The 27,454-nt window shown below is 38.5% G+C and overlaps 1 protein-coding gene across 2 annotated transcripts in view; it reads right to left on the reverse strand.

The window, feature by feature from the left end:
- ASCC3 (activating signal cointegrator 1 complex subunit 3) overlaps nucleotides 1-27,454 on the reverse strand; it is a 1,208,179-nt gene that overhangs the window by 135,996 nt on the left and 1,044,729 nt on the right. For both annotated transcript variants that reach the window (XM_073626995.1, XM_073626996.1), the window contains exons 35-36: nucleotides 7,509-7,620; nucleotides 1,852-1,986 (exon numbers count right to left, since the gene is read on the reverse strand). In XM_073626995.1, the coding sequence (XP_073483096.1) occupies nucleotides 1,852-1,986; nucleotides 7,509-7,620 (247 nt within the window). The remainder of the gene's footprint in view (nucleotides 1-1,851; nucleotides 1,987-7,508; nucleotides 7,621-27,454) is intronic.

The following is a 27,454-nucleotide window of genomic DNA, read 5'->3' on the forward strand; positions in this document are numbered from 1 at the left end:
TTAATTCATCCTGGCACCATAAATGCAGATAATGAACACTGTGATGAGCAAACTCAGCTCTGTCTTTAGTCTAAAGAAATTTACAATTACCCTGGAATTCATACAGAGATAATCTTTACAAATCTGTCTCATGTCCGTGCAACAAATGGCACAACTTGCCACAGATTCATGTAACTGTTGGTAAGTTATATATGAATCTGTTGCAGAATTTTGTTTTGCGAAACAACACTTACACATGTGATACGATTAACTCCAACCCGATTGAGGTCTTATGTACCTCCATTTTTCTTACTGCAGATTAGACAGTATTTCTAAAGGAATTTTTCACAGCCATGGTGTCAGAATGTAAAAGTGACACACATAAGAACTACCTGAATTGGTTACATGAGTTGGAGATAGCAAGAAAACCGATGTATGGCTTGCATTAATTTGGAACAAGACTTGCTAATATGACCACCATGTGAGAAACATGTCGCAAATGCTTTATTGAATTACTCCTATAGTATGTCTCTTGTGCAATAAAAAAGTCTTCCTGTTAGAATCCTTTAGATAAAGTTCCATTCTAAATAGACAAAATGTTGGGAGAAATGTTCATGTTTCAGATTTCCTCAGGCATACAATTCAACTCTACCAGAAGATTAGCTTGCTAAAAAAGCATCACAAAAAAATTTAATCTACTACTATGCAACTAAAATTCATATTCAATCCATTATCCCAATGAAAAAAAAGAAAACTATTAAACCATTTCAAGTAGAAAATAAAGGAACGTTTAAAATCTTCAGCAGAATAAAAACTTGTAATAACCCAAAACATAAAGGAACGTGCAATTCCCCGTTTGACAGCAATATCACATACAACACTATATGGTAGAAACAGAAGGAATGGAAGGAAAGTACATTTATTATGTCAGTTGACAAAAAGTGAATCACAAAAAATAAATAATGGTACAGTACCCTGTAGTAATATAGCTGTACATAATAATTAAATCAAACAGGTTAGATAGAAGATCCTGCAAACCAACATTAGTATATAAAACATATATCATTTAAGGTAATGAAAGGGTAGCCATAATGACGATCCGAAAATATAGAAACCAGTATATAAAAAAAGGGGGAGATTATACAAGAACAACAAATATATACTTATCAAGTGATACTGTGCAAATAAACCATTATACACATAGAACAGCACAAGTAGGAATGATTCCAGCATATAATTAAGAATTAAAGCGGAAATACACTATTTTGGAGACATGCTTCCATATAAAGCAACGTGACATAACACGGCCAGCTGCGAGGGAAACCTATCAACATCAAGTTCATTTAAAATGGCTGTTTTCAATTGTTATTAGCAGCTTGTTTTTTTCACTAACTTGTAGTAATGGTGACTTATTTTGTTGCTTTTTTTGGTCTACATTTCCCTGTCTATGTCCCCTTGGTGCTTTGATAAAACACACATTTTCTCTACATAATTATGTTGTTACTATTGCCTCTATTTCTATTAATACTTATTTGAAAAAATAAAGCTCATTGTGTATGTATTAAGTATGATAAAATACAGGGAAAGTTAGTGAAAATTCCGGTTCCACTGAAAAGCATTAAGGAGTGAGAAGTGTAAAGTCAAGGTTTGTGTAATCGTCTTTACATGTAAAACACAAAGAATGCATATAATGTGTCCAGAACAAAATATGAATCACGAGTAGTAGATGCTAAATGTTCCATCTAAAGTCTTATTATGTAAAATCTGTATTAAATGAATGCGAGAATACAATGTAAAATAAAAATAGTTAGACTAGTAAATCAAGCATGATTAAGAGCAATAATCTATATAAACATAAAAAATGTTTCTTACTGTCAGTACAGAAAGCAGGTCTTCAACTGTGCAATCTGCTTTCAGTCGGTCCCTGAACATGCGTACAGTCTGGTGTTTCAGATAATAATAAGAGGCAATTCGCCCATAGGTTTGTGGCTCAATACCACGATTATCCTAAAAATAAAAATAAAAAAGACAAATGACATCTCTACTCACCACCCTGCATTTAGCCTTCTTTAATTCTGTCTAGCAAATAGTACAAATCTATGTTTTTATTCTAATGCACAATGGTAAAAAAAACTGTAATCATAGCCTTCAATATTTTCAGATAATCAATTTACCTTAATAAAGCAACTAACGTACATGGAATTTATTAACTTAAAAACTCAACATATTATGTCTATATTTTGGATCTTTTTACAAACCATCCACGTGCTGAGTAATAGAAATGTATCCCCCCATTTCTTCATTACATATACATTAGATATTTATTCAAGATATTCCCTTTTCCTTAGAGTGTATTGTATTAAACCCCACATCTAGTTTTCAGTATGTTAGGCATTATGCCTCACTATATAAAGTTTTTGTAAACAAATCATTTTTGTAAATCTGTTCTAAAGTTTCTTTCCTAGAGCACCTGTTTAAGAAGCATTAACAGAATTAATGATCACTATTTGTAAATGGCCAATAGATTGCCCTGCTTAAGACACATGAACAATATGTAACCCTGCATTATGTTAAAGTTCTGATGTAAATTTTCTTTTAAAAGCAAAATAGCTATACAAAGCAGTTTGACACATTTATTGCTTTGTATTTAACAGCACACATTTTCCATGTTTAATTTATACCTTAGAGACATTTAAATGTTAATAAATCCCTCTCTATACCACTATCATTTATACTTCAGCACACAGTGTGAAGTCGTGAAATAGTCCTAATTAGGCTCGGACTCCTCTGTACTTATACCATTCACTTGTTTTCATGACTTACAGTATGTTATCAGACGAAAACGGGAAAAGGATACAATTATTATCAAATACACTACACAAATAGGAGATGGAAGAAAATAAAAAAATGACTAGTGCTGCTAGCAAATTCAATAAACTGGAATATTAATAGATCTAAATATCTAAACAAGTGTAAAGTACATAAAGGAAAATGCGATAAATCAATTTAATCATATCATATAGTGTACTAATAGCTATATGCATGAGCAGTGATCCATGAATGATACAAACCGCTAAACACGGAGTATTAGATATCTACTCTTGCATCATTCTAAGATTGTGGAACTTCATTTTAATGGCTTAGAATTATTTAAAAAAAAAAATTATATACATATATACACACACACAGGCGGTCCCCTAGTTACAACCATCTGACTTACAAACGACTCCTATTTACAAACGGAGGGAGACAACAGGAAGTGAAAGGAAATCTACCCCTAGGAAGGGAAATTTACTCCTGTAAGAGTTATTATGGGAAAAAGGTGACTCCACTGATGCTTTATCACCAAGGCTTGTTTCCACAACAACCCAAAATTTTTCAAAATCCAGTTGTCATTGGGACAGAAAGTGAGGTGAATCTGAACAGGGGCACAGACAGCAAAACAAATGTTACAGGGGTGATAACCCTTCCCTATGTTATCCAAAAAGCTACACTTACAAAAAATGTACCTGTTCCGGCTTACAAACAGATTCAACTTAAGAACAATTCTACAGACCCTATCTTGTTTGTAACCCGGGGACCATCTGTGTGTGTGTGTATATATATATATATATATATATATATATATATATATATATATTTATTTATTTACAGTATATGTACAGTATATTCCTCATACTAACTTTTTATCATTGTTAGCCTGGACATCACAATTCAACAACAAAAACTAACCATGGTTTGAATGCCAACAGTCTCAACAAACCAAACTTCAGGACAGCCATAGACACTGGGCATGTGGGTAGACATGCATCTTCTTACTTCTTTGCTATCCATAAAAATGCATGAAAAGGGAAGCTACAATTGTTATCTTTTTAACAGGGCTGGATTCACACCTATACATTTTTAGTGCTTTTTGCATTTTGCAGATTTGCACTACAGTCCATTTAACATGGTCTCCTATGGAACATGTTCTGTAGTGCAAATCTGCAAAATGCAAAAAGCACTAAAAAAGCATAGGTGTGAATCCAGCCTTAGCCAGAAAACTTTCACCCAATCGGACTTTAAATTACAGGATCAGGCTATCACCAGACTCATAACATTGGGTAAAGTAAGTTATATTTGCCTTTACAAAACTGTGTTTGTTGTATACTGCATGTAAGGCTGGCTATAAACACCTGGATCCTGGCTTAATCAAAAGTCCCCATACAATATTTGGGTGAAGAAATCAGACTATTTAGGTTTTCTGCTAAAAGTCAATTAAAACTGCTTCTGTTTGTCTAGGCTTCTACCAATAAAGCTAAAGTTCAATCTTCTATACTTGATTTCACCTGAAATTAAAGTAATTGTAAAGACTTGTTTAAAAAAACAAAAACAAATAAAAAAACAAACATGTTATACTTACCTCCTATGTGCACTGGTTTTGCACAGGGCAGCCTGGATCCTACTCTTCTGGGGTCCCTCTTCACTGCTCCTTGCCCCTCCCTCTTCTCGAGTGCCCCCAAAGCAAGCAGTTTGCTATGGGGGCACCCGAGCCAAGCTGCAGCTCCGTGTGTCCATTCAGACATGGAGCTGCTGTTTGGCCCCACCCCCTCTATCTCCCCTGGTTAACTGACTTTGATTTACAGTCGCGGGAGCCAATAGCGCCGCTGTTGTGTCTCTGCCAATCAGGAGGGGGAGGCCCGGATGGCTGAGGGACTCGTGGACATCGCTGGACAGAGATGGGGCTCAGGTAAGTATTAGGGGGTGCTGAGGGTGGCTGCTGCACACCGAGGGCTTTTTATGTTAAGGCATTCTATGCCTTAACATAAAATACCTTCTGCCTTTACAACCATTTTAAGTATCACCTTAAAAGTAGCCATGTTTGTAAGTTAAATTGATAAATTATACAAGCAATCCTGGCACACCATGTGACAGTGTTTTGAGTGTAAACAACTGCAAAAGATCAAGCACTGAGAAACCTCATAGCATCAGGCCATTTTAGAAAAGGTTATCAGTGCTGTGATCTCAGAACAGAAAAATTAATTTTGGAGCCAATTGGTACAGCACCAAATAAAAAAATTAAATCATAGGGTTAGGTTTTGGTGTTAGGGTTAAAGTAGAAGGAAAAGCTAAAATAAAGATTAAACATTTGACTCCCTACTGCTGATAAACATCATTGACACAGATCAGACAAATCAAGTGACCACCCCAAAGAAGTGAAAAAAGTTGTCTTCACTGTGATTTCTTGCAAACAGTATGCAACATTTTATGGAAAGGCAAGGCTTTAAACAATTTTTTTTTTTTTTTAGCCTGTACTTCCCCTTTAGGGTTTAGGAAATCTTTTCATGCTAAGTGAGGTCTTAAAGCTGAAGTCCAGGTAAACAGCTAAACAGAAGAAATAGAAGAGGAGGCTGACACCCCCCAGCTTTGCTTATGCCAGCACTTCTCTGGGGCAAGGGCTTTGAGCCCTGAACAAGCACCGGTTATCAAGCAGCTGTTCCCTTACCTGCTACATTGTCAGATGGCTGTGGGGAAAGAAGGCTGGAGCCCTGTCTGACCTTGTAGCTATGCACCTAAGAACATGGGATAAAGAACTACATGTACTTTGTACCCTGAGGAACAGAAAATCAAGTGAGATTTCATCTTTAGTAATGCATAGGCTGTATTTGATTGCTAGCCGAGTTGAAAGGTGTTACAATACTGATAATGCAGTGATAAGGCAGGCTTGTATTACTGCCTATGAAGAACTGAAACATGAATATGATGTGAAAGGCAGCATTATGAAAATACAATTTTAGCCTTAAAATGAAGATTAAGTGTATGCCTTGCTAAATAATTTTTTTGCCAAGTTTTTATTGTTGTCTGGGGAGGAAACTGTAAAAAACCCATCTAATTTTACTGGTGGCAATAGGAGGAATGTGAGGGGAATTCCAATTTTAGACTTGTCCCCAGAAGAAGAGGTAAGTGGAAGTCTTCCACTGGGGACATCTGTTTCTGGAACAACTGTCTTATGCCCCGTACACACGAGCGGAAATTCCGCCAGCAAAGTCCGATGTGAGCTTTTGGTCAGAAATTCCAACCGTGTGTGTGCTCCATCGGGCTTTTGCTGGCGGAATTTCTGCCAGCAAAAGACTGAGAGCAGGTTCTCTATTCTTCCGTCGGAAAAAGTTCCTATCCGAAATTCCGCTCGTCTGTATGCAATTCCAACGTGCAAAAAACCACGCATGCTCGGAAACAATTCGACACATGCTCGGAAGCATTGAACTTGATTTTTTAGGCTCGTTGTAGTGTTGTACGTCTCCGCCTTCTTGATGGTTGAAAGTTCAGAGAACTTTTGTGTGACTGTGTGTATGCAAGCCAAGATTTTTCCGACGGAAATTCAGCTAGTGTGTACGGGGCATAAGGCTTATCATACACATTGCAATCTAACCACACCAGTCTACACACAGTCAACTTCAGATCTGCCAAAACTGTGTAATATGACAGCCTACCTAAATGTTCAAACAATCAATTTGTATTCAGTCAGGCAGGCCCTTGCACTAATTACTTCTTTTTACATCTAAAGGAGATTGTACAAACAGATTGTAATGCTTACAGCTCACCACATTTTACAATCTGTTTATATGTTCTCCTTTACATCTACCAACAATTATGTAGTGCAAGGGCCTGCCTGACTGGATACATGCAGAAAGAAATTCAGCTCACTTTGTGTGTCACTTGCTGTGTGTTCCCTCATATACAGACAAAAAAAAATAATAATAATAATTACACGACAGAGGTTGTAACCCTTACCTACTTTATCCAAAAATACAATATAAAGCTTTGGCTATATATCAAGCTATGTATACATGGTCAATGACAGGTAGATTTCTGACTGGGAGCGGATGCTAAGGCAGCTTTTTTTATAGTTTTACATAGTCAGGTTAGAAAAAGATTTAATCTAGTTTAACCTTTCCTTGTTCACACTGTCAATCCCCATACCAACGTTATCAAAATGGGGATGCAGAAAACACAAAATGAAAGCTATACTGCCTTTTGCACATACAGCAGTGAACAATCTGCAAGTGATTACAGGGATTTTAAAGCATACAAATCTCTGTGTGTGATAATAAGGGTTTAAGTTGATCCAGTAAGTTACACGCATAGAGTTTGACAGACTTACAATCATCACAAATAATTCTGCCAACGGTACTCCCGATTGAAATATTCTTAAATCTGACTTAAAAATTTCAGAATGATAAAACCAAACATCTGTCTTATATTTTTATTACTTCTACTACTTGCTCATCAGTTGGTTTATAAGCTGGGGTTGATTTACTAAAACTGGAGAGTGCAAAATCTGGTTCAGCTGCTACCTTCAGTTTGTTCAATTAAGCTTTGACAAAAAAAACCCAAAAAAACTGGAAGCTGATTGGTTTCTATACACAGTTGCACCAGATTTTGCACTCCCCAGTTTTAGTAAATCAATCCTACTGCCTAATGATAATCTGAAAGTATTCTCAACCCACCAAACATTTCAATTAAAAAGAATTAATAAATGTTGATCTTACCTCCGCGATTTCTATACAGTATGAGCACTCAAGGTCAATAAGTGATTTCTCCACAAGGTTCGAAAGGAACTTATTCATAGTATCATGTCCAACATCTTCCAAATTGTAGTAGCTAAATTAAACAAACATGAAAAACATTAAAACAAATGCTTGCCACAGTATCTCAAGCAATAGGACTTGACATGATATTAAAAACTGGTTTTGCACATTGCTTCTAATTTTAGTTCAGTTAATAAATTATTGCGGACTTGCGCGGTTTACTCACCAACTTAGTTTGATCCCTGCTTATTGACTATGGGTCACATGCCTGTCAAAAATGTACCGATCTGACAAACCAGATGAATGTATTTATTGTGGATATGTTTCACTAAATACATAAAGGGTACTAAACCACTTCCCGCCCAGCCTATAGCAGAATGACTGCCGGGCGGTGGTTCAGTTATCCTGACTGGACGTCATATGATTTCAGCAGGATAAGCCACGATCACGCGACCACGAGGTTGCGCATCGTGGCGATCGGTGGTCTGGTGTGTCAGTCTGACACAACGCATCTCCGATCCCGATATAAAGCCTCCGTCCAATCACAGCTGATCACAGTGCAAACAGAAAAAGCCATGCATCGGCTTTTCCTTTATCGCATCTGACAGACGCGAGTAGAGGAGAGCCCGATCGGCTGCTCTCCTGACAGGGAGATAATCAATCAAGGCTAATAAATCAGAGCAGCCCCCCTGAGGATGCCCACCCAGGGCCACCAGGACCCCCAGGGATGCCAACTAATGATGACCACCAGGTATGCCACCAAGGACCACCAGGGATGCCAATCAGTGGCCATAAATGATTCCAATCAGTGGCCATAAATGATGCAAAGCAGTGCCCATCAGTAATGCCTTCCAGTGCCTCCTCATCAGTGATGCCTATCAGTGCCATCTATCAGTGTCCATCAGTGCCGCCTATCAGTTCCCATAAGTGCTGCCTATCAGTGCCCATCAGTACCAACTATTAGTGACCATCAGTGCCACCCATCAGTGCCGCCTATCAATGCCCATTAGTGCTGCATATCAGTGCCACCTATCAGTACTGCAGATTAGTGCCCATCATCAGTGCCACCTCATCAGTGCCGCCTTATTAGTGCCCGTCAGTGCAGCCTCATCAGTGCCCATCAGTGAAGGAGAAAACTTAATTATTTACAAATTTTTATAACAGAAACAAAGAAAAACTTTTTTTTTTCAAAAATTTCAATCTTTTTTTATTTGTTTAGCAAAAAATAAAAACATCAGTGGTGATCAAATACCACAAAAAGAAAGCTCTATTTGTGGGAACAAAATGATAAAAATTTGTTTGGGTACAGTGTTGAATGACCGCACAACTGTCATTTAAAAAGCGACAGCGCTGAAAGCTGAACATTGGCTTGGGCAGGAAGGGGGGAAAGTGCCCTGTATTGAAGTGGTTGAGCTATTGAATCTATTGTTAAAAGAGAAGTTAGGGTTTTTCTTTAATTTTGGAATCATACTTACCTAGTAAAATGCAACATCGGTCCCATGCTGCATTTGTCCCCCACTGGCTCTAAGACTAAGAACCGAGACATATAAACACCACTGATTGTTCAGTTCTCAGTGCTCCATGAGCAGAGAGCTGGTGACTGTCAGTAACTGCTGTCTGCTCTGCTCAACCCTACGCTCACTGGAGCACTGGGCTGTGGAGGGGGCGGAGTGGCTGGCCCAGGCTCTCAGTGGCTCGCCAAAGGATAAGTCTCCTTTAAAGGATAAGTTCACCTTTAAAAAAAAATAATGTGGGGGGGAGATGGGCGGAGCCTAGCGGAGCAGACATGCATTGTTAGAGCTCCGCACCGCTGAGGAGAGAAGAGAAGGACAAAGCAGAGCCTGCAGGCTCAAAAGGTATCCATTTGAACCTTTTTGCCCCAGGGAACAAACTGTGAAAGTTTGGGCAGGAAATATGGTACTGGGAGGAAGCCGTGGCAGAAATAAAAATCACCTCACAAAGAGCTCACAGGCACTCACTGCAACTAAAGCAGCTCCAGTCACCTCACAATATACAGCATCAGGGCGCTCTCACAGACAGAAAATGTCACAGCAAGACTCTCCATTTGAGTCAGATACAGAACAAATCCTCTCACAAACTTCTCCACAAGCCTCCTCAGCATCCCCAGTAATATTATTACAATTTGAAAAGATGCTTCATAAGGCTTTAAAACAAACCTCAGACCAAATAACAAAAAGCCTAACCAAAGAAATAAGAGAGCTGGGAAACCGCACCGCAGCCTTAGAAATAAAAATGGATGAAATTGAAATTACAACCCAAGAAAATATAACAGAATTGGAACAATTAAAAGAAGAGAATTTAATACTTCAAACTAAGCTCGAAGATTACGAAAATAGAGCCAGACGTTCAAACTTGCGCATAAGGGGAATACCTGAAACTGTGACAGACCTGCAATCTACTATTACTGCTCTATTACAAGAACTAAAGCCAGATATCCCTATTGAACGTTTAGAACTGGACAGAGTACACAGAGCCCTCACAGCCAAAAAGAAAGATGGACTCCCATGTGATATAATCACAAAATGTAATTATTACAGAACGAAAGAACAAATACTAATTGCTGCAAGAGAAAAAAAGGAACTTAATTTTCAAGGACACAATTATCAAATTTTTGCTGACCTATCCCAACTTACTATTACTAAAAGACGATCCATGAAACCCCAACTAATGGAATTGCAACGCCACAACATTATGTATCAATGGGGCTTCCCCTTTTCAGTCAGATTTAACTACCAAGGTACAATTTACAGAAGCAGATGAACTACAACAAACCCTTTTAAAATTAAATCTGACAGAACCCACAAGCAGCAACTCTCCCACACGCAGAAGAATGGCATCATCTTCACATTCAGGCAGCACCCAGAAAATTTCAGAACAAAATGGGAATCATCATTCTCATAAAAGAGGCCGTTAACATATCTAAACAGTTACATATGAATAAAATATGTAATTGTTTACTCTAAAAGGGTTAAAATCCCAAAATAATTCAAACTATCTTCATCAATACCAAAGTTATTAACAGTACCTTTCTAACTGAATTATTTAGCCTAGGGCAAGACTAACCATATACAACCACCCTGGAATAAATAATTTCAACAAAAACCATATTCTGCACTCCAATTAATGAATCATCATTTTGATGTCTTTTGACATAACACTTCTCTCCTGTAAGCGGAAGATCCGTGTACCCCCATTAGCCCTCCTCATTCTCCCAACCATATTATGTGGGAGTGTGACGAAGGCACTTATTCCCCTGAGAGAGATATTTATTCTCTTTCACGGGTAAATTGTGATTACTTGCAAAAAATAATTTATACAATGTATCATCTAATCTCATATGTTTTTTGTTTACTCTTTACTCCAGAATTCACTGGTTTCTTTTCTATCTTTTCATCTCTTCAGTCCACACAGGTTGATCGGCGCAGTCAGCTCTGCATAACAAAAAGTAAGTCAAAACTATTTGATCTGTTGCCATGGCACCACTGAATATACTTTCCCTGAATGTTCAGGGAATAAATGTCCCACAAAAAAGGACCAAAGCCTTCCGTACTTTCCATAACAAGAAGGCTCACATAGTATGCCTCCAAGAAACACACTTCACCAAAGATTCTACTCCAAAATATATTTCTCCTTTTTATCAACAAATTTACACGGCTTCTGCCTGTATCAAACAAAGGGGAACTCTAATTGCATTTCACCGATCCACACCATTCACCTTATCATTAGAAATTAAAGACCCAGAAGGTAGATACCTGATACTCATGGGTTATATAATGGATACAGCAATCACGGTGATTTCCTACTATGCTCCTAACAAACAACCTACACCATTCCTCCCACATATATTACAAGTGATTAATACACACAAAATAGGAACAGTGATAATGTGCGGGGATTCGAACCAGGTCCTCCCCCCATTTCTAGATAAATCACCTTTTACACCATCCAAAATAACCTCTAGATTACCTTTTTCTCAACTTCTTTCCAAATACAATCTGGTAGATTCGTGAAGAGAAAGTAACCCAATGAAAAAGAAATTCACTTATTTCTCGCACCCTCATCAAACCTTCACCAGAATAGATCATATTTTTCTAACAATAGGAATGATAAAGAAATTATTGCATCAGATATAATTCCGATTCCGTGGTCTGACCATAATGCAGTATACACTACTATAGCCTCAGCCATACCAAAAGCGCATGACCCAACGTGGTACTTACCGGACATAATGCTCAAACACCCACTACATCAGATGGCCATTGAACAAGCTTTAAAGGAATACATATTAATTAATAATACAACAGACATTTCCCCAATAACACTGTGGGAAGCTCATAAGCCTGTCTTGCGTGGTACAATACAAAGACAAATGGCACTATTTAAACGGGAACGCAAAAATCTAGCAAAAAAACTCAATTTTAATGCAGCCTACATATCATTCCAAGATAATCCATCTCAGAGTACAAAATCTCATCTGGAAAAATCTAGATTGGAATACGATCTATTTCTCACTGAGTCAGTTAAATCCCTCAAACGCTCCAAACACAATTTCTACATGAATACAAACAAACCAGGTACATATTTGGCTCGGGCATTAAATTCAACTAACAAATCTTTCAAACCAATACGTTTGAAATTATCAAAAAATGTTTATACTTGTAATCCAGTTAAAATAGTCCATAAATTTCACTCACATCTCGCAACTTTATACAAGACAAACAATGAATTTAATCCTACAGAGGCTGAATCCTTCTTCTCAAAAATAACCTTTCCTGAGTTGTCTCAGGATCAAAAAAGCAGTTTGGATGAGCCTATAACTATAGATGAAGTTGCTAACGCCATAAAAGACCTAAAACTTAACAAAAGACCAGGCCCAGACGGCTACTCGGCTTTATACTATAAAACATTCTCAGAAATACTCTCTCCCGTTCTCACTGAAACTTTTAACAAACTTCTAGAAGGACATTCTTTTCGGCAAGAAACACTAATGACAATTGTTTGTATGATCCCAAAACCCCTTTCTGATGATACTTCCTGTGTGAATTATCGGCCTATCTCTCTGTTAAACCTTGATATTAAATTATTAGCAAAAATAATAGCAAAACGCCTCAATAGCATTATAGGAAAATTAATACATAGAGATCAAGTAGGCTTCATGCCAAATAGACAGGCAGGCGATAATATCTGCAGGGCAGTGTTATTGGCACATATTGCTAAAAAACGGAAAATCCCTTTATGTTTTCTATCTCTCGATATTAAGAGGGCATTTGACACAGTATCCTGGCAATATATGCAATATTCATTACAAAAATGGGGTTTTGGACCCCACTTTTTAACATGGATCAAAGCATTATATAATAAACCCAAAGCCTATATAAAATATGCTGGATACAAATCTGATGCCTTTAATACTGAAAGAGGTACCCGACAGGGTTGCCCATTATCTCCCTTATTATTTGCCCTTATACTCGAACCCATGGCCCAATACATCAGAACAAACCAAACTATAACTGGCATTGAAGTAGGAGGTATTACACACAAATTATGTATATTTGCAGACGATATATTACTTTTTCTATCATCACCACAGGTCTCTGGTCCTAACTTAATACCAGCTCTTGATGGATTTGCAGCCCTATCCGGCCTTATGATTAATCCTAAGAAATGCCTAGTGCTTAATATTTCGCTCACAAACATGGAATTGATCCCGGCTAGGGCTGCACTCCCATTCACATGGGCAGAAAAATCAATCCCATATCTTGGAATTCATTTAACAGCATCTCATTCTGACTTATTCTCAACCAATTATCCTCCTGTATTAAGACAGATCACAAATCTAATAAAACAATGGTCGCAACTTCCTTTATCCTGGATAGGGAAGATTAATGCAATCAAAATGACTATTCTACCCAAATTGCTTTATCTATTCAGAGTCCTCCCTATTCCAATTCCTTCCTATTTTTTGAGAATAGTACAAAAAAGAGCAACTTCGTTTATATGGGGTTCTTCTAAACCACGTATACCTATACACACACTACATCTTCCCAAAAATAAAGGAGGCCTGGGATACCCTAATTTTACTAACTACTACAGAGCAGCACATTTGGCCAGTCTGTCCAAATACCATGCAAAACAGGAAATCCCATTATGGGTATTTATAGAGGCTTCAGAAAATGACCCTCTATTAATATCAAACTTGTTATGGCTTGATCCTAAAGACCGCTTTCCATAACTAAACACTTCTTATCTCTCTGGGATAAACTAAAAACCAAATATCAGTTAAAATCTCCACACAATCCTCTCCTTTCTTTTATCAGAAATCCGGCCTTTTATCCGGCTTGGATCTACCCAAATTCTTTTAAAGCTTGGACAACATCAGGCATTCAGACACTAAATGACTTCATAGCATCTAAATCATTCCTTTCATTCCCATCGCTTAGAGCAGTGGTTCTCAACTCCAGTCCTCGGGACCCACCAACAGGCCAGATTTTAGGTATTACCTTGGGGAGTTGCAGACTAGAATACTGCAATCACTGAGCAGCAAGTGATATCACCTGTGATGTATTTCAGCTATCTTGCAATCCTGGCCTGTTGGTGGGTCCTGAGGACTGGAGTTGAGAACCACTGGCTTAGAGAAAAATATGATCTACCAAACTCTGAGATATTTAGATATCTCCAAATCAAAAATTTATATATACCATTCCTAAAGGGGGATACACCATTATCCCAATTATCCATTTTTGAATCAATCTGTACAAAAGATCCATTTGCTAAAGGTACAATTTCATCACTTTATAATCAATTATATGGAGTAGTAAATCTTAATAGACCCTCTTACGTTCAGAGGTGGGAGGAGGACCTGGGACGAACTTTAGAAGACACGGACTGGTCTAATATATGGCTCACATCTAAGTCATCTTCACCCAACATCTTAGCACTGGAGACAAATTATAAAGTCCTAACTCGCTGGTACCTTGTACCCGCTAGAGTGGCAAAATATTCACCTAATACCTCAGCTCTTTGTTTTTGAGGATGCCCAGAAATAGGCACACATTTACACATATGGTGGACGTGCCCAGTAATCCAAACCTTCTGGAAGGAAGTCTTCGTGATTGCATCTAAAATATTTAAAAAAATAATACAACCAGATCCATATATAACTTTACTTAATCTAAAACCGGAATGGTTAACACTCTCTCAATTCAAACTTATGATCCAACTAATAACGGCTGCAAAACAAACAGTGGCCAAGGCATGGAAATCTCCTACATTGGTACTAGCAGAAACAATTCACAGAATGAATAATACAATGTCCCATGCTAAGATGGTAGCCATCGATCAAAATCAAATTCCAAAATTTGAAAAACTTTGGCATCCTTGGATAAAACAACAGTTCCTGTCAAATTTCAATGACTCTGTCCTGTTGCCATGGTAACAGATTAAATGACTTACAGAGACACCCATTCTAAGGCTTCAAAGAGAACTAAAAAGAATAATAAACTGACGAGCGGGACAACCTTGTGGACCATACCTCTGCCTTTCTACCCTTTTTCTTCTTTCTCTTTCCTTTTCTCCACCTTACGATTAAAGCTCATTATCAGAATTTATTTGACCTATATACACTCTACCTGTAAACAATATGTATAGTAGGTATAAATCATTTAAATACCTACAAAAGTAACTAAGGAAATGATATATATCTTTAATTTAGGTTTACGTGAACCCAATGTTTAATATTTGAAATTTCATGATATTTACCTATATAAACCCCACTGTAAAACAATGAGCTTACTTTATAGATCCTTGTAAACTTACTTTATGTATCTTTATAATATTGTATACTCAATCAACTTCTTTTGACAAGGAAAAAAAAATAATGTGCATTTATTTTTTTAATAGGAGCCTGTAAAGTATTGCACGCATGCAATCTCATGCTCCTGTAGACTGTTATGCCCCGTACACACGAGCGGAAATTCTGCCAGCAAAAGTCCGATGTGAGCTTTTGGTCGGAAATTCCGACCATGTGTATGCTCCATCGGACTTTTGCTGGCGTAATTTCCGCCAGCAAAAGATTGAGAGCATGTTCTCTATTTTTCTGTCGGAAAAAGTTCCTATCGAAAATTCAGTTCGTCTGTATGCAATTCCGACGTGCAAAAAAACATGCATGCTCGAAAACAATTTGACACATGCTCGGAAGCATTGAACGTAATTTTCTCAGCTCGTCGTAGTGTTGTACGTCACCGCATTCTTGACGGTCGAAAGTTCAGAGAACATTTGTTTGACCGTGTGTATGCAAGCCAAGCTTGAGCGGAATTTCATCCAAGATTTTTCCGATGGAAATTCCGCTTGTGTGTACGGGGTATTAGTGTAGCATTCTGCCCATACCTCATACAGGCAGGCAGTTACTGAATGACAGAAAGAATCAATGAACAGTGAGAACTACAAGACCTCAGTCCCATAAATGACGATATTTGTAGTTCTCCCATTCACAGAACATTGGGAATAAATGCCGCCAAGTGGGCAGAGCCCAAAACGGCCGCAGGTTTTTTTTAAATTTGTGACAGCGGGTGAGGGGAGAAGATCCCTGGCTCGCTGTCACAAGGGGGACTCTGGGGTCTTGCAGGGGATGCTCGTTTTGTAACCCTGGATATGGGTGTAACATGTAGTATGTTATGAAATGCACACTTATGCTTTACTGGGAGAGTAGAATGGGTATAGATAGCATAAGTTTGACATCAGTTTCAGATGCTTCTGAGATTATTCAGAATTCATTCATAGACAGATACATTTGACCTACAGCTGACCTCCATCTGGTCTGCATTTTACCTGCTTCAAGCAGGTGTTGTGTTCCCATAGAGTTGTATTAAAATAGAAAACCTGCTTGAAGTGAACAAAAACCCCATCAACATAGGCCCATAGGCAACTATCAAAGAGGCATGAGATTGTCCTTAATTAAACAATGAAAACCATTATGAACTAACATTTTTCACACCAAATTAGTGGGTTAGATTGACAGAAATGCTCCATTTTATCAGAATGGTTGGGCAACATCCTATAAAACAGTGATTAAAGTGATAGTAAAGGCTTTTTTTTTAATGTTATGTTATACTTATCTGCTCTGTGCAGTGGTTTTGCACAGAGAATTCCTGATCCTCCTCTTCTTGGTTCCCTTGTCGGCACTCCTGGTTTCTCCCTCCTGCCGAGAGACCCTAGCGAAAGCAGCTTGCTATGGGGGCACCCAAGCAGGCTCGCTCTGGATGCTGTCTTAGCTAATGAAGAGGGAGAGTCCCTGGAGAGCTAAACATCGCTGGATCCTGATGGGGCTCAGGTAAGTATTGGGGGGGGGGATTTGCTGTACAGAGAAAGTTTGTTACCTTCATGCATATCATGAAGGTAACAAACCTTGAGCCTGTGGAACCACTTTAACGATTTTATGCCAAGTCTACAGTCTTAGGCCCCTTGCACACTTGTGCGACTTGTCCTGCGACTTGGAACTGCAAAGTCTCATTACAAGTCGTACCCTATGATTTCCAATGAGTACCATTCATATCTGATCACTTCAAGTCGCACCGACTTTAAAGTAGTCCATGCACTACTTTGGTCTGACTTTGACGTGAGTTGAAGTCTATAGACCTCAAGTCGCACTAAAATTGTGTCAAAATCATAACCGCAAAATTGCGGTAAAATCGCGTCAAAATCACATGACTTTGAAGTCGCGGTAGTGTGAAAGGGGCCTTAATCTGAGAGGCCTGTTGTTTGACTGAACATATTGACTACAAATGCTGATTGCCATACTTCAAATCTTTTTTACTTCAAAACTCTGCAATAATTTCCCCAAAAAAGATAAAAAGCAAGCAATTTCTTTCAGTTTTACTATACAGCAAAACATCCTTATCTAGACCGTTTTATTGTCCAGCAAAGGTCTGCTACAAATATCAGATTGGCTGACAAACTTATAATAAATATTCCTCCAAAATACACCTCTGCCACATTTATCTCTATATGAAATTGAGGTTTCAGAAATATTTTATAACAAATGTGTTCCTTAACAGCCTGGTTTGTAAGGTCACTCTTAAGCTGGCTACTCTATTAGATCTTTGCTCAAATTTTTTTGTTTTAGGAACGTTCATGTGCAGTGACAAGGACATTAAAAGGAGCAGGATGGAAAATTGTACTCAAACAAACAAATGTCTAACAGTGTACAGTATCTCACAAAAGTGAGTACACCCCTCACATTTTTGTATATATTTTAATAAATCTTTTCATGTGACAACACTGAAGAAATTACACTTTGCTACAATGTAAAGTAGTGAGTGTACAGCTTGTATAACAGTGTACATTTGCGGTCCTCTCAAAATAACTCAACACACAGCCATTAATGTCCACTGGCAACAAAAGTGAGTACACCTCTAAGTGAAAATGTCCAAAATGGGCCCAATTAGCCATTTTCCCTCCCCAGGGTGTCATGTGACTCGTTAGTGTTACAAGGTCTCAGGTGTGTATAGGGAGCAGGTGTGTTAAATTTGGTGTTATCGCTCTCACTCTCTCATACTGGTCACTGGAAGTTCAACCTGCCACCTCATGGCAAATAATTCTCTGAGGATCTGAAAAAAAGAATTGTTGCTCTACATAAAGATGGCCTAGGCTATAAGAAGATTGCCAAGACCCTGAAACAGAGCTGCAGGTGGCCAAGACCATATAGAGGTTTAACAGGACAGGTTCCACTCAGAACAGGCCTTGCCATGGTCGACCAAAGAAGTTGAGCGCCCGTGCTCAGCGTCATATCCAGAGGTTGTCTTTGGGAAATAGATGTATGAGTGCTGCCAGCATTGCTGCAGAGGTTGAAGGGGTGGGGAGGTCAGCCTGTCAGTGCTCAGAGCATACGCCGCACACTGCATCAAATTGATCTGCATGGCTGTCATCCCAGAAGGAAGCCTCTTCCAAAGATGATGCACAAGAAAGCCCGCAAACAGTTTGCTGAAGACAAGCAGACTAAGGACATTACTGGAACCATGTCCTATGGTCTAATGAGACCAAGATAAACTTATTTGGTTCAGATGGTGTCAAGCGTGTGTGGCAGCAACCAGGTGAGGAGTACAAAGATAAGTGTGTCTTGCCTACAGTCAAGCATGGTGGTGGGAGTCTTATGGTCTGGGGCTGTATGAGTGCTGCCGACACTGGGGAGGTACAGTTCATTGAGGGTACCATGAGGGCCAACATGTACTGTGACAAACTGAAGCAGAGCATGATCCTCTCCCTTCGGAGACTGGGCCGCAAGGTAGTATTCCAACATGATAACGACCCCAAACACACCTTCAAGATGACCACTGCCTTGCTAAAAAAGCTGAGGGTAAATGTGATGGACTGGCCAAGCATGTCTCCAGACCTAAACCCTATTGAGCATCTGTGGGGCATCCTCAAATGGATGGTGGAGGAGCACAAGGTCTCCAACATCCACCAGCTCCGTGATGTCGTCATGGAGGTGTGGAAGAGGACTCCAGTAGCAACCTGTGAAGCTCTGGTGAACTTCATGCCCAAGATGGTTAAGGCAGTGCTCGAAAATAATGGTGGCCACACAAAATATGGACACTTTGGGCCCAATTTGGACATTTTCACTTAGGGGTGTACTCAGTTTTGTTGCAAGCTGTTTAGACATTAATGGCTGTGTGTTTAGTTATTTTGAGGGGACAGCAAATTTACCATGTTATACAAGTGTATACTACTTTACATTGTTACATTGTAGCAAAGTGTAATTTCTTCAGTGTTGTCACATGAGAAGATATAATAAAATATTTACAAAAATGTGAGGGGGGTACTCACTTTTGTGAGATACTGTATGTGGTTTTCATTCAGTAACGTCCACTCATTCCAAATTCATTAAAAGTAAACAACATTTTGAAGCACTTTTGCACATTTGTCAAGTCATCAAATGTACTGAGAATTTTTGTATGAATGTTCAATAAAAAATCTACTAGTGTATAGCCAGCTTTAGACTGCCGTGGCTAGGAGTTCCCTGTGTTATACTTTCTGCAATATTCTGCTGAATAAGCTTCAGAGTGCTGTGTCAGGAGTGTGACATGGAAAACTGTGTTTGTTGGTTGGCATTAGGGGGCTGGATCAAATTTTAACAAACAGGCTGAGCACTGTTCTGAAGGGTCCTTCTCTGGCTAGCAGGCTGAAAAATAGTCTAGTAAACCCACTGTGAATGGTGGTACTGGAAGCAAGAGAATCCTCTAGAAAACAGCTTTGGACCACCTAAACGCAGCTGTGGCAAACAGCTAGAACTGGCTGATCCAGACAACAAACCACAAAATCCTTGTGATGCAAAGGTGCAGAACACCAGGAGTGGAACACAATGCCCCTTTTGAGATGAAGGCTGTGACTTGTTTGAAAACCCCAAATTAAACATTCAATATTTTTTCACTTGGAATATGGGGGGGTTCTTGTATTTAAAGTTGCAATAAACCCAAAAACAAAAATGCAATATAGTGAAGCTTAGCAATTTTGCTGTGGTGGCCGCATTCATTTTCATTTTTTAGGTTAAGATCGAGTGGGGGAAGGGTTTTTATTTGCAGTCTATGTCCTACCTGGGGATACTACCACTCTCATCCTATTGGGAAAGAAATGAAGTCACCGGACCTAGACCTGAAAGTGTAGCCCATACTAATATTTAATATGATAAGGATTTTGCTCCCATCTATTCTATGGATATCAATAATGATGGTTTCTATGTCACTTTGTATAATATTGTTCTTGTGACAAATTGTGTATTTGCATCGCTTGTACTGTAAAGATCTGAATAAAATATTTTTCTTGTTAAAAAAAAGAAAGTGTAGCCCAAGTTTATACCATACACCTAATCCTGTTCCTAAACTCAAAAGCTAACTTAGATAACTCTACTCTCATAATATTGTGATGTATAGCAATATAGTATCTGGAAGAGCTTACATTAACCACTTCAGCCCCAGAAGATTTTACCCCCTTCCTGACCAGAGCACTTTTTACAATTTGGCACTGCGTCGCTTTAACTGACAATTGCGTGCTCATGCAATGCTGTACCCAAACAAAATTTGCATCCTTTTTTTACCACAAATAGAGCTTTCTTTTGGTGGTATTTGATCACCTCTGCATTTTTTATTTTTTGCTCTATAAACAAAATTTTGACAATTTTGAAAAAAACAATATTTTTTACTTTTTACTTTTTGCTATAATAAATATCCCCCAAATTAAAAAAACAAAACAAATTGTTTCATCAGTTTAGGCCAATATGCATTCTTCTACATTTGGTCAAAAAATTGCAATAAGCGTATATTGATTGGTTTGTGCAAAAGTTATAGCGTCTACAAACTATGGGAAAGATTTATGGCGTTTTTATTTATTTTATTTTTTCTACTAGTAATGTCGGTGATCTGCGATTTTTAGCGTTATTGCGACAGACAGATCGGAGACTTTTGACTGGCATTTATAGAGCGATCAGTGTTATAAATATGCACTGATTACTGTATAAATGTCGCTGTCAGGGAAGGGGTTAACACTAGGGGGCGATCAAGGGGTTAATTGTGTGTTCCCTCAGTGTAGGGATAGGACTAACTAGGAGAGATGACAGGAACACACTTTGTAGGAACACACAATCTGTCTTCTCTCTTCTGACAGCACAGGGATTTGTGTCTCACCACAAGTGAGAGTCTAACAAACACGTACAACACTCAGCACAATACATTTTTTAAAAACGAAACCCATCCATTATATTTGCTTTTCAGTCTACCTTAAAAAAAGAACATCACAAAAATAGCTAGCAACTTTGGAGACAAGAGACACTGTGGTCAGAAGTATTGGTGGTCAGTGGCTGGCTGGAACAATAACCCCCCCATCAATTGGTAGTCAGTGGCTGGCGCAACAATCCCCGCCCTCACCTAAGCATTGGTGATCAGAAGTGGCCTGTAACCAGCAATCAGATATCCTGGGGTGCCTTATAGCCTTTCTCTGTCAGGGTTTCTGTACCCCTTCTCCAAAACAAAATATTCATAGTGGTCTAGTGTGGAAAACTCCTAATATCTCCTTGTGTCCTAGTGGGGATTCAGTAACAAAAAAAAAAAAAAAGAAAGACACACCTCCTATCCGTTGTGCATTCCATGTAGCTCGCTCTTCACACAGTGACAACAAATGCCATCACTGTGGTAACAGTGAAGGCTCTACACAGTTACAGAGCACTGTGTAAACCCCTCTCCTCTCTCTGATACCAAAAGTTTCTTCTGAAGGAGCACAAATAAAAATAAACCTTCTACTTCATATTAGAATGGTATTTTAGTATGGGTCTGATTCATTGTTACGTTTCCACTGTTATACTGAAAAAAATACAGTTTCTGGCAAAATAATGAGTGTATAATTTTAGCTAAAGTATGACCACTATAGATGCATTGAATCATCCCAGTCATTATTTTGTCCTTGCTGTAAACAGACAGCCTACCATTTTATCACCACGTTATTTCATTTAATTCACATTGAAACCCAGCTTTACAATAATTGACTTGTCAGAAGCTTTAATTTATGAAGCTGAGCTCTGCCAGCCTTCTCGATATTGGTCTCAAGCAGCATACAAGCAGGGTTGAATATTTACAATGCTGTTAACAGGTGCTGAGTTGTTTAATGACTCTAATAGCCAGAAGCGTACTGAGAAAGCCAGCGGGATCACAATTACAGGCTGTTTGAACACAACAATTACTTGTCCCCTGAGAGGTGTGAAAGTCAAAGGCAGTTTTATACTAACAGCATCTAGCACATGGGCTAGACAGTCAAACTTCTATTAGTATTCTAAGGGGGGAAAATAACAAGCCCCTCTGTACCATAAAAAATTACAGAAGTATATAACTGTAAACAGCTTAAAACACAGCAGAGAATTAATTTCATATTGTTGTCCGTAGCATAAGGACTGAACGCTACAAACTTCTAAGAGAGTATTAAAAGTAATGATTGGTTAATAATTATGTTCTTCATAGAAAATCCCTCAGTACAACCAACAAAGTCTAAAAATAGGCCTTACAGGACTGATGAGCTTATGTATTGACAACATAATTATAAAGGACTCTAGGGCAATTCTATATCCATGAAAAAGGCATGGGCGATATTGTCATATTTGTTAAGAGCACAATTAGAAGTAATTTAAATGCATACAAAAGTTTATAATTGTGACAGTGGCGTGACCTGATACAATTGTTGCAATAAACTCTGAAGAAATAAAAGTTAATTGTTTCAGTATTTTTTTTTTTTTTTTTTTAGCTATTGTTCAAAATGCAATTATTTTCCTTGAACAACTTTCTCATTTAATTGAAGGGAGTCAACATGTTGGAGCAAAGAAACATCTTTGTGCACCAAGCTCATAACACTGATAAACAGGCTAACATTATAGTGCAGCTTAGCCAAACTGGCGTGTGATACGTAATGGAATGAATGAAAAATAAAATTCAGATTGGGGATTGGATTGTACCTGCATATCTGACTTCCACCTAAATCCAGAAATAGGTTGAAATAAACCCTGGCTAATTCAAAATTAAGCGAATTATGAATTTCAATTTAAGAAGTTGTCTTCACATACCACAAAATCTAGAGACATCAGCTGAGATTATAAGCAAATCTAGACTTTTTCTGTAAAAGTCAATGTTAGGTCTGCCCCCACCTACTGGGTAATGAAGTGTTAAATTACATGTAAGTAGGTATGGGATTTGATGAATGAATTACAGGAAAAATTATAATTTGAGTTCAGCTGTTAAGAACTCTAGATCTAGTGATCATTTTGACATGTGGGGACAAAAGGTCTGCATGCACATTAGGCTTCATGCACACTAGAAAACTAAAGAAAGTTAAAAACTGCTTTAGAAATGCTGGACAAAAAAACGCTAAGCAGGTTTTCTCTGCGTTTAGCCTAGTGTGTAAGCTATGTTTAGTAGCTGCAGCATTAAAGTGCTTGTAAAGTCATTCTATGCATTAAGCTAAAAACCTTCTGTGTGTAGCAGCCACCCTCAGCCCTACTAATACTTACCTGAGCCTGATCTTCCTCCAGTGATGTGCATGAGTGCCGCAGCCATCCGGCACTCTCCCTCCTGGTTTGCTGAAACACAGCAGCGGGGCCATTGACTCCCGCTGCTGTCAATCAGTCAGTTAGCCAATCAGGAGAGGGAGGGGCGGGGCCAAACTGCAGCTCAGTGTCTGAATACATACACAGAGCTGTGGCTTGGCTCAGGTGCCCCCATAGCATGCTGCTTGCTGTGGGGGCAGGCAACAGGAGGGAGGAGCCAAGAGAGTTGGCGATGTACCCGAGTAGGTTCAAAATAAAAAATGTCCCCCGCTGTAGATTCAACATCAATTACGATGCCCGCCACCACCGCTAACCCGAAAAAAAGAAAAAAAAAACCCCTCCAGTCCCAGCCAAGGCTCCCGCTGTTTGACAGCTCTTAAATAATTAAGGGGCAGGGGCATCTGGTTACATTACCAGGTGGCACCATCCCCTTGTGACATCACCGAGCCAGCATGCCCTTGGTCAGTGACATCACAAGGTGGCGGTGCCACCCGGTGAAGTAACCAGGTGAAGGAGCCTTCGTCGGGACCAGAGTTTTTTGTTTTTTTTAATGGCCTATGTTGGCGGTGGTGGCAGGGGTTCTGATTGATGATGGAACTACTCATCTGTTATTAAGGACATGACGGTCGTCTTCCCGAACCGCTCCTTAACAACCAGCTAATCACTGGTTAAGGATGCTGGTAACCTCTGCTTTAGAAAAAAATTATCTCTGCTAAATGCTGGATACCAGCATTTAGCAGAGTTTGCGAGATTCTAGTAGAGTTTAGGTGCTGTCAGAGTTTTTTCTGCCAAAACACTGCTGCTCCAAAACATGCTGGCAAAAGCCTATGTGTGCATGAACACATAAGATAACATGCAGGGGAGTTTAGAGACAGTTAAAAAAAAAGTCTGACACCCAAAAAAGCAGCTGTTTAGGCTTCATGCCCAGTGTGCATGAAGCCTAAATCATATGCTCAATTTGAATTGACCTGGTTTGTGACAGGTTTACTTTGAGTTTGATTAAGTTGCAATTCTTTGTTAAAATTATGTTTATTTTAGGTTTTAAAAGTGGTCATTTTAATAAAACAATTAGGAAGTAAAAAGTTCTCCCTAATGATCCTATTTTAGTAAAGCTAGATTGAAATCTTAAATACGTATTGGAGATTAGATATCAGGTTTACAGTTAAATCATAATCTTAAAATTTGTGGCATGGTTTAAAAAAGTCATTTAAAAGACAGAGGTGTAAACTATCAAGAAAGAAGTACGATAAGTTGAACTCATTAAGCGATTAAAGAAAAAAAAAACTTTTTTCTTATTACAGCATTAAGAGCTGGAAATATCCTAAATGTCGTATAAAGATTTCAGGAGAGTGTAAATTTAAAAAGACTGCAACTCATGGTAACATACATGTAAATAAGACTATTTGACACATTTATGCGAGTAAGTATGAGAACTCTCTAATATGTTCTATTTAAGTAATGCACGTAATGCACGTAAAACCTAAGATAACACACAAACAAAAAAAATCTTTTTTTAGCCTTTGACCACTTAAATCACTTACAGGGGTTTTTTAAAAGTGAAACTTTTTTTTTCAATGTCTGTATTACAATGAAAGAACAGTGTTTCACTCTTTTGTGTTTCAGTGTTTGTGGCACAAAAATGGAAAATATATAAAAGAAATGACTTTATATAAAAATATGTGATTTTATTATTTTAATAAATATATTGTTTTCCTATTATGTGACTGTTTACTTTCGGCTCAGTGTGAAATGTACAGTCAATGTAACGCTTTCTATAAACCTTATTTATGAGATTTTATCTGCCCTTAATTTCTCGTATCACACATGCCATTGCTTCTCTCTGGAGAAAGTAAAACTACGGTATGGTTATAACTGTCAGAAACTGCAAACTGAATCAGTCATTAACAGAGGTAATCATTAGTATTTCCTAAGGCAAAAAGACAATGTTTGAACTGCAGTTGTGTGATAACAGCAGCGCATATTAGTTATTTACTTGAAAAAGGTGGACTGTACCCCATCGATACGTTGGCATTTATTAGCCTATGATGGAAAATTCCTCCTGCTGTAAGTCCTGCTGAGTGCACCTGTTATTAATAGTTTACATACTTTTCCATGGATTGCACATCTGCCATCCAACTCTACACTATTGGTTATTTACTAAAGTATGTTTTTATCTCTACTGACAGTCCCAAATTATTGCACCTTCACCCATTTTTTAAATATATTCCCTGTTAGTATGACATAACTTGCCCTTGCCACATTCCAATACCAAAAGGTAAGATACGTCACTGCTATGGATCAGAGCAATGGCAGCACTTGTATTTCTTATCCCTGGGTCTGTATTTAGAAAGTTTCTACCCTGAGCAGCCCTGAATAATGTTTTTTTCGTAAAAGGTCCACCCCTTGTGTTATGTGATTACTTAGTAAAGAAACATTTCTGCAATGAGTTGCTGGAGGTAGCATGAGGCCTGCTTCATATTCTGAATTACCTTTAATATGTACAAACCATCAAACTAGAGAAAGGAAAGATGGGCTTCATGTCTCCAGAACTATAAAGAACGTTCTGACTGCTCTCATCACCCCCTTATCCCTAGCGTTCTCTTGCTGAATTAGCCACAAATATCCTTGAGGATGTTAACAGAATTTAAGGCTGGTTTCACACTTATGCAAATTGGAGGTGGGTTTCCCCGCATTTCAGTTTGCATGACAGGAGAATGCGACCTCCTTTAAATGGAGCCAGTTCACACAGCTCCAGGGTGGCCGCGATCCGCACTGGAAAAGGGTCCTGTGCGTCTTTGGCTCAGTTTCAGGTCAGAATTTAGGCACAAATTCCGACCTGATTTGTACCTGAAATGGCGAACAGGGGCACACCGGACCCCCTGGCCTTAGAGAAGTGCATTTTAAGGCTTGGGGCTTCCCTCTCTAACCTTGCTGCCCCTGGCTAGTGTCTTATAGTAAATATAAGAGTGTTTATCCCACCAACTGTTTTTCAATAGTCAGTTGCCAGTATTCATGTACCTCTGCCTCAACAGATTCCTAATCCTTGCTGGCCCAAACATATACTAATAAACTAATAAAGAGACTGGAGGACCTTAGTTATGAGGAAAGGTTATAAGCACTGAACTTGCTCTCTCTGGAGAGGAAAGAATTGAGAGGGGATATGATTTCAATGTACTTATACTGTACTGGTGACCCCACAATAGGGATAAAGCTTTTCCGCGAAAGGGAATTTAATAAAACACGCGGCCATTCACTAAAATTAGAAGAGGACCGATTTAACCTTAAACTGCGTAGAAGGTTCTTTACTGTAAGAGTGGTTAGGATGTGGAATTCTCTTCCACAGGCAGTGGTTTCAGCGGGGAGCATCAATAATAAAAAAAAAACTATTAGATAGGCACCTGAACGACCACAACATACAGGGATATAAAATGTAATACTGACATAAAATCACACACATAGGTTGGACTTGATGGACTTGTGTCTTTTTTCAACCTCGCCTACTATGTAACTATGGAAGCTAAATATATAACTGCACTTCTAAATATAGTAAAGTCATTGTGTCTGGGTTTTAAATATCAGCTATTATTTTTTACACAAAGCGTTTTTTTATTTGCTGTGCCACACAAACGGTACAGGTATATATTTCAGATATAATGAACAACAAAACTGTCATTAAAAATTAAAAAAAAAACTTGAAATAAATATATACACATTGATGTGACTAATTTTCTCAGATGAAGCCCTAGTTTGTTGCTTAGTCAAACACCGCCTTTCTTAATCTTTTTACTAAGATGAAACACTTCAGGTTCAGAAG

The sequence above is a fragment of the Aquarana catesbeiana genome, linkage group LG04 (genome assembly GCF_042186555.1).
Source record: "Aquarana catesbeiana isolate 2022-GZ linkage group LG04, ASM4218655v1, whole genome shotgun sequence".
NCBI lineage: Eukaryota > Metazoa > Chordata > Amphibia > Anura > Ranidae > Aquarana > Aquarana catesbeiana.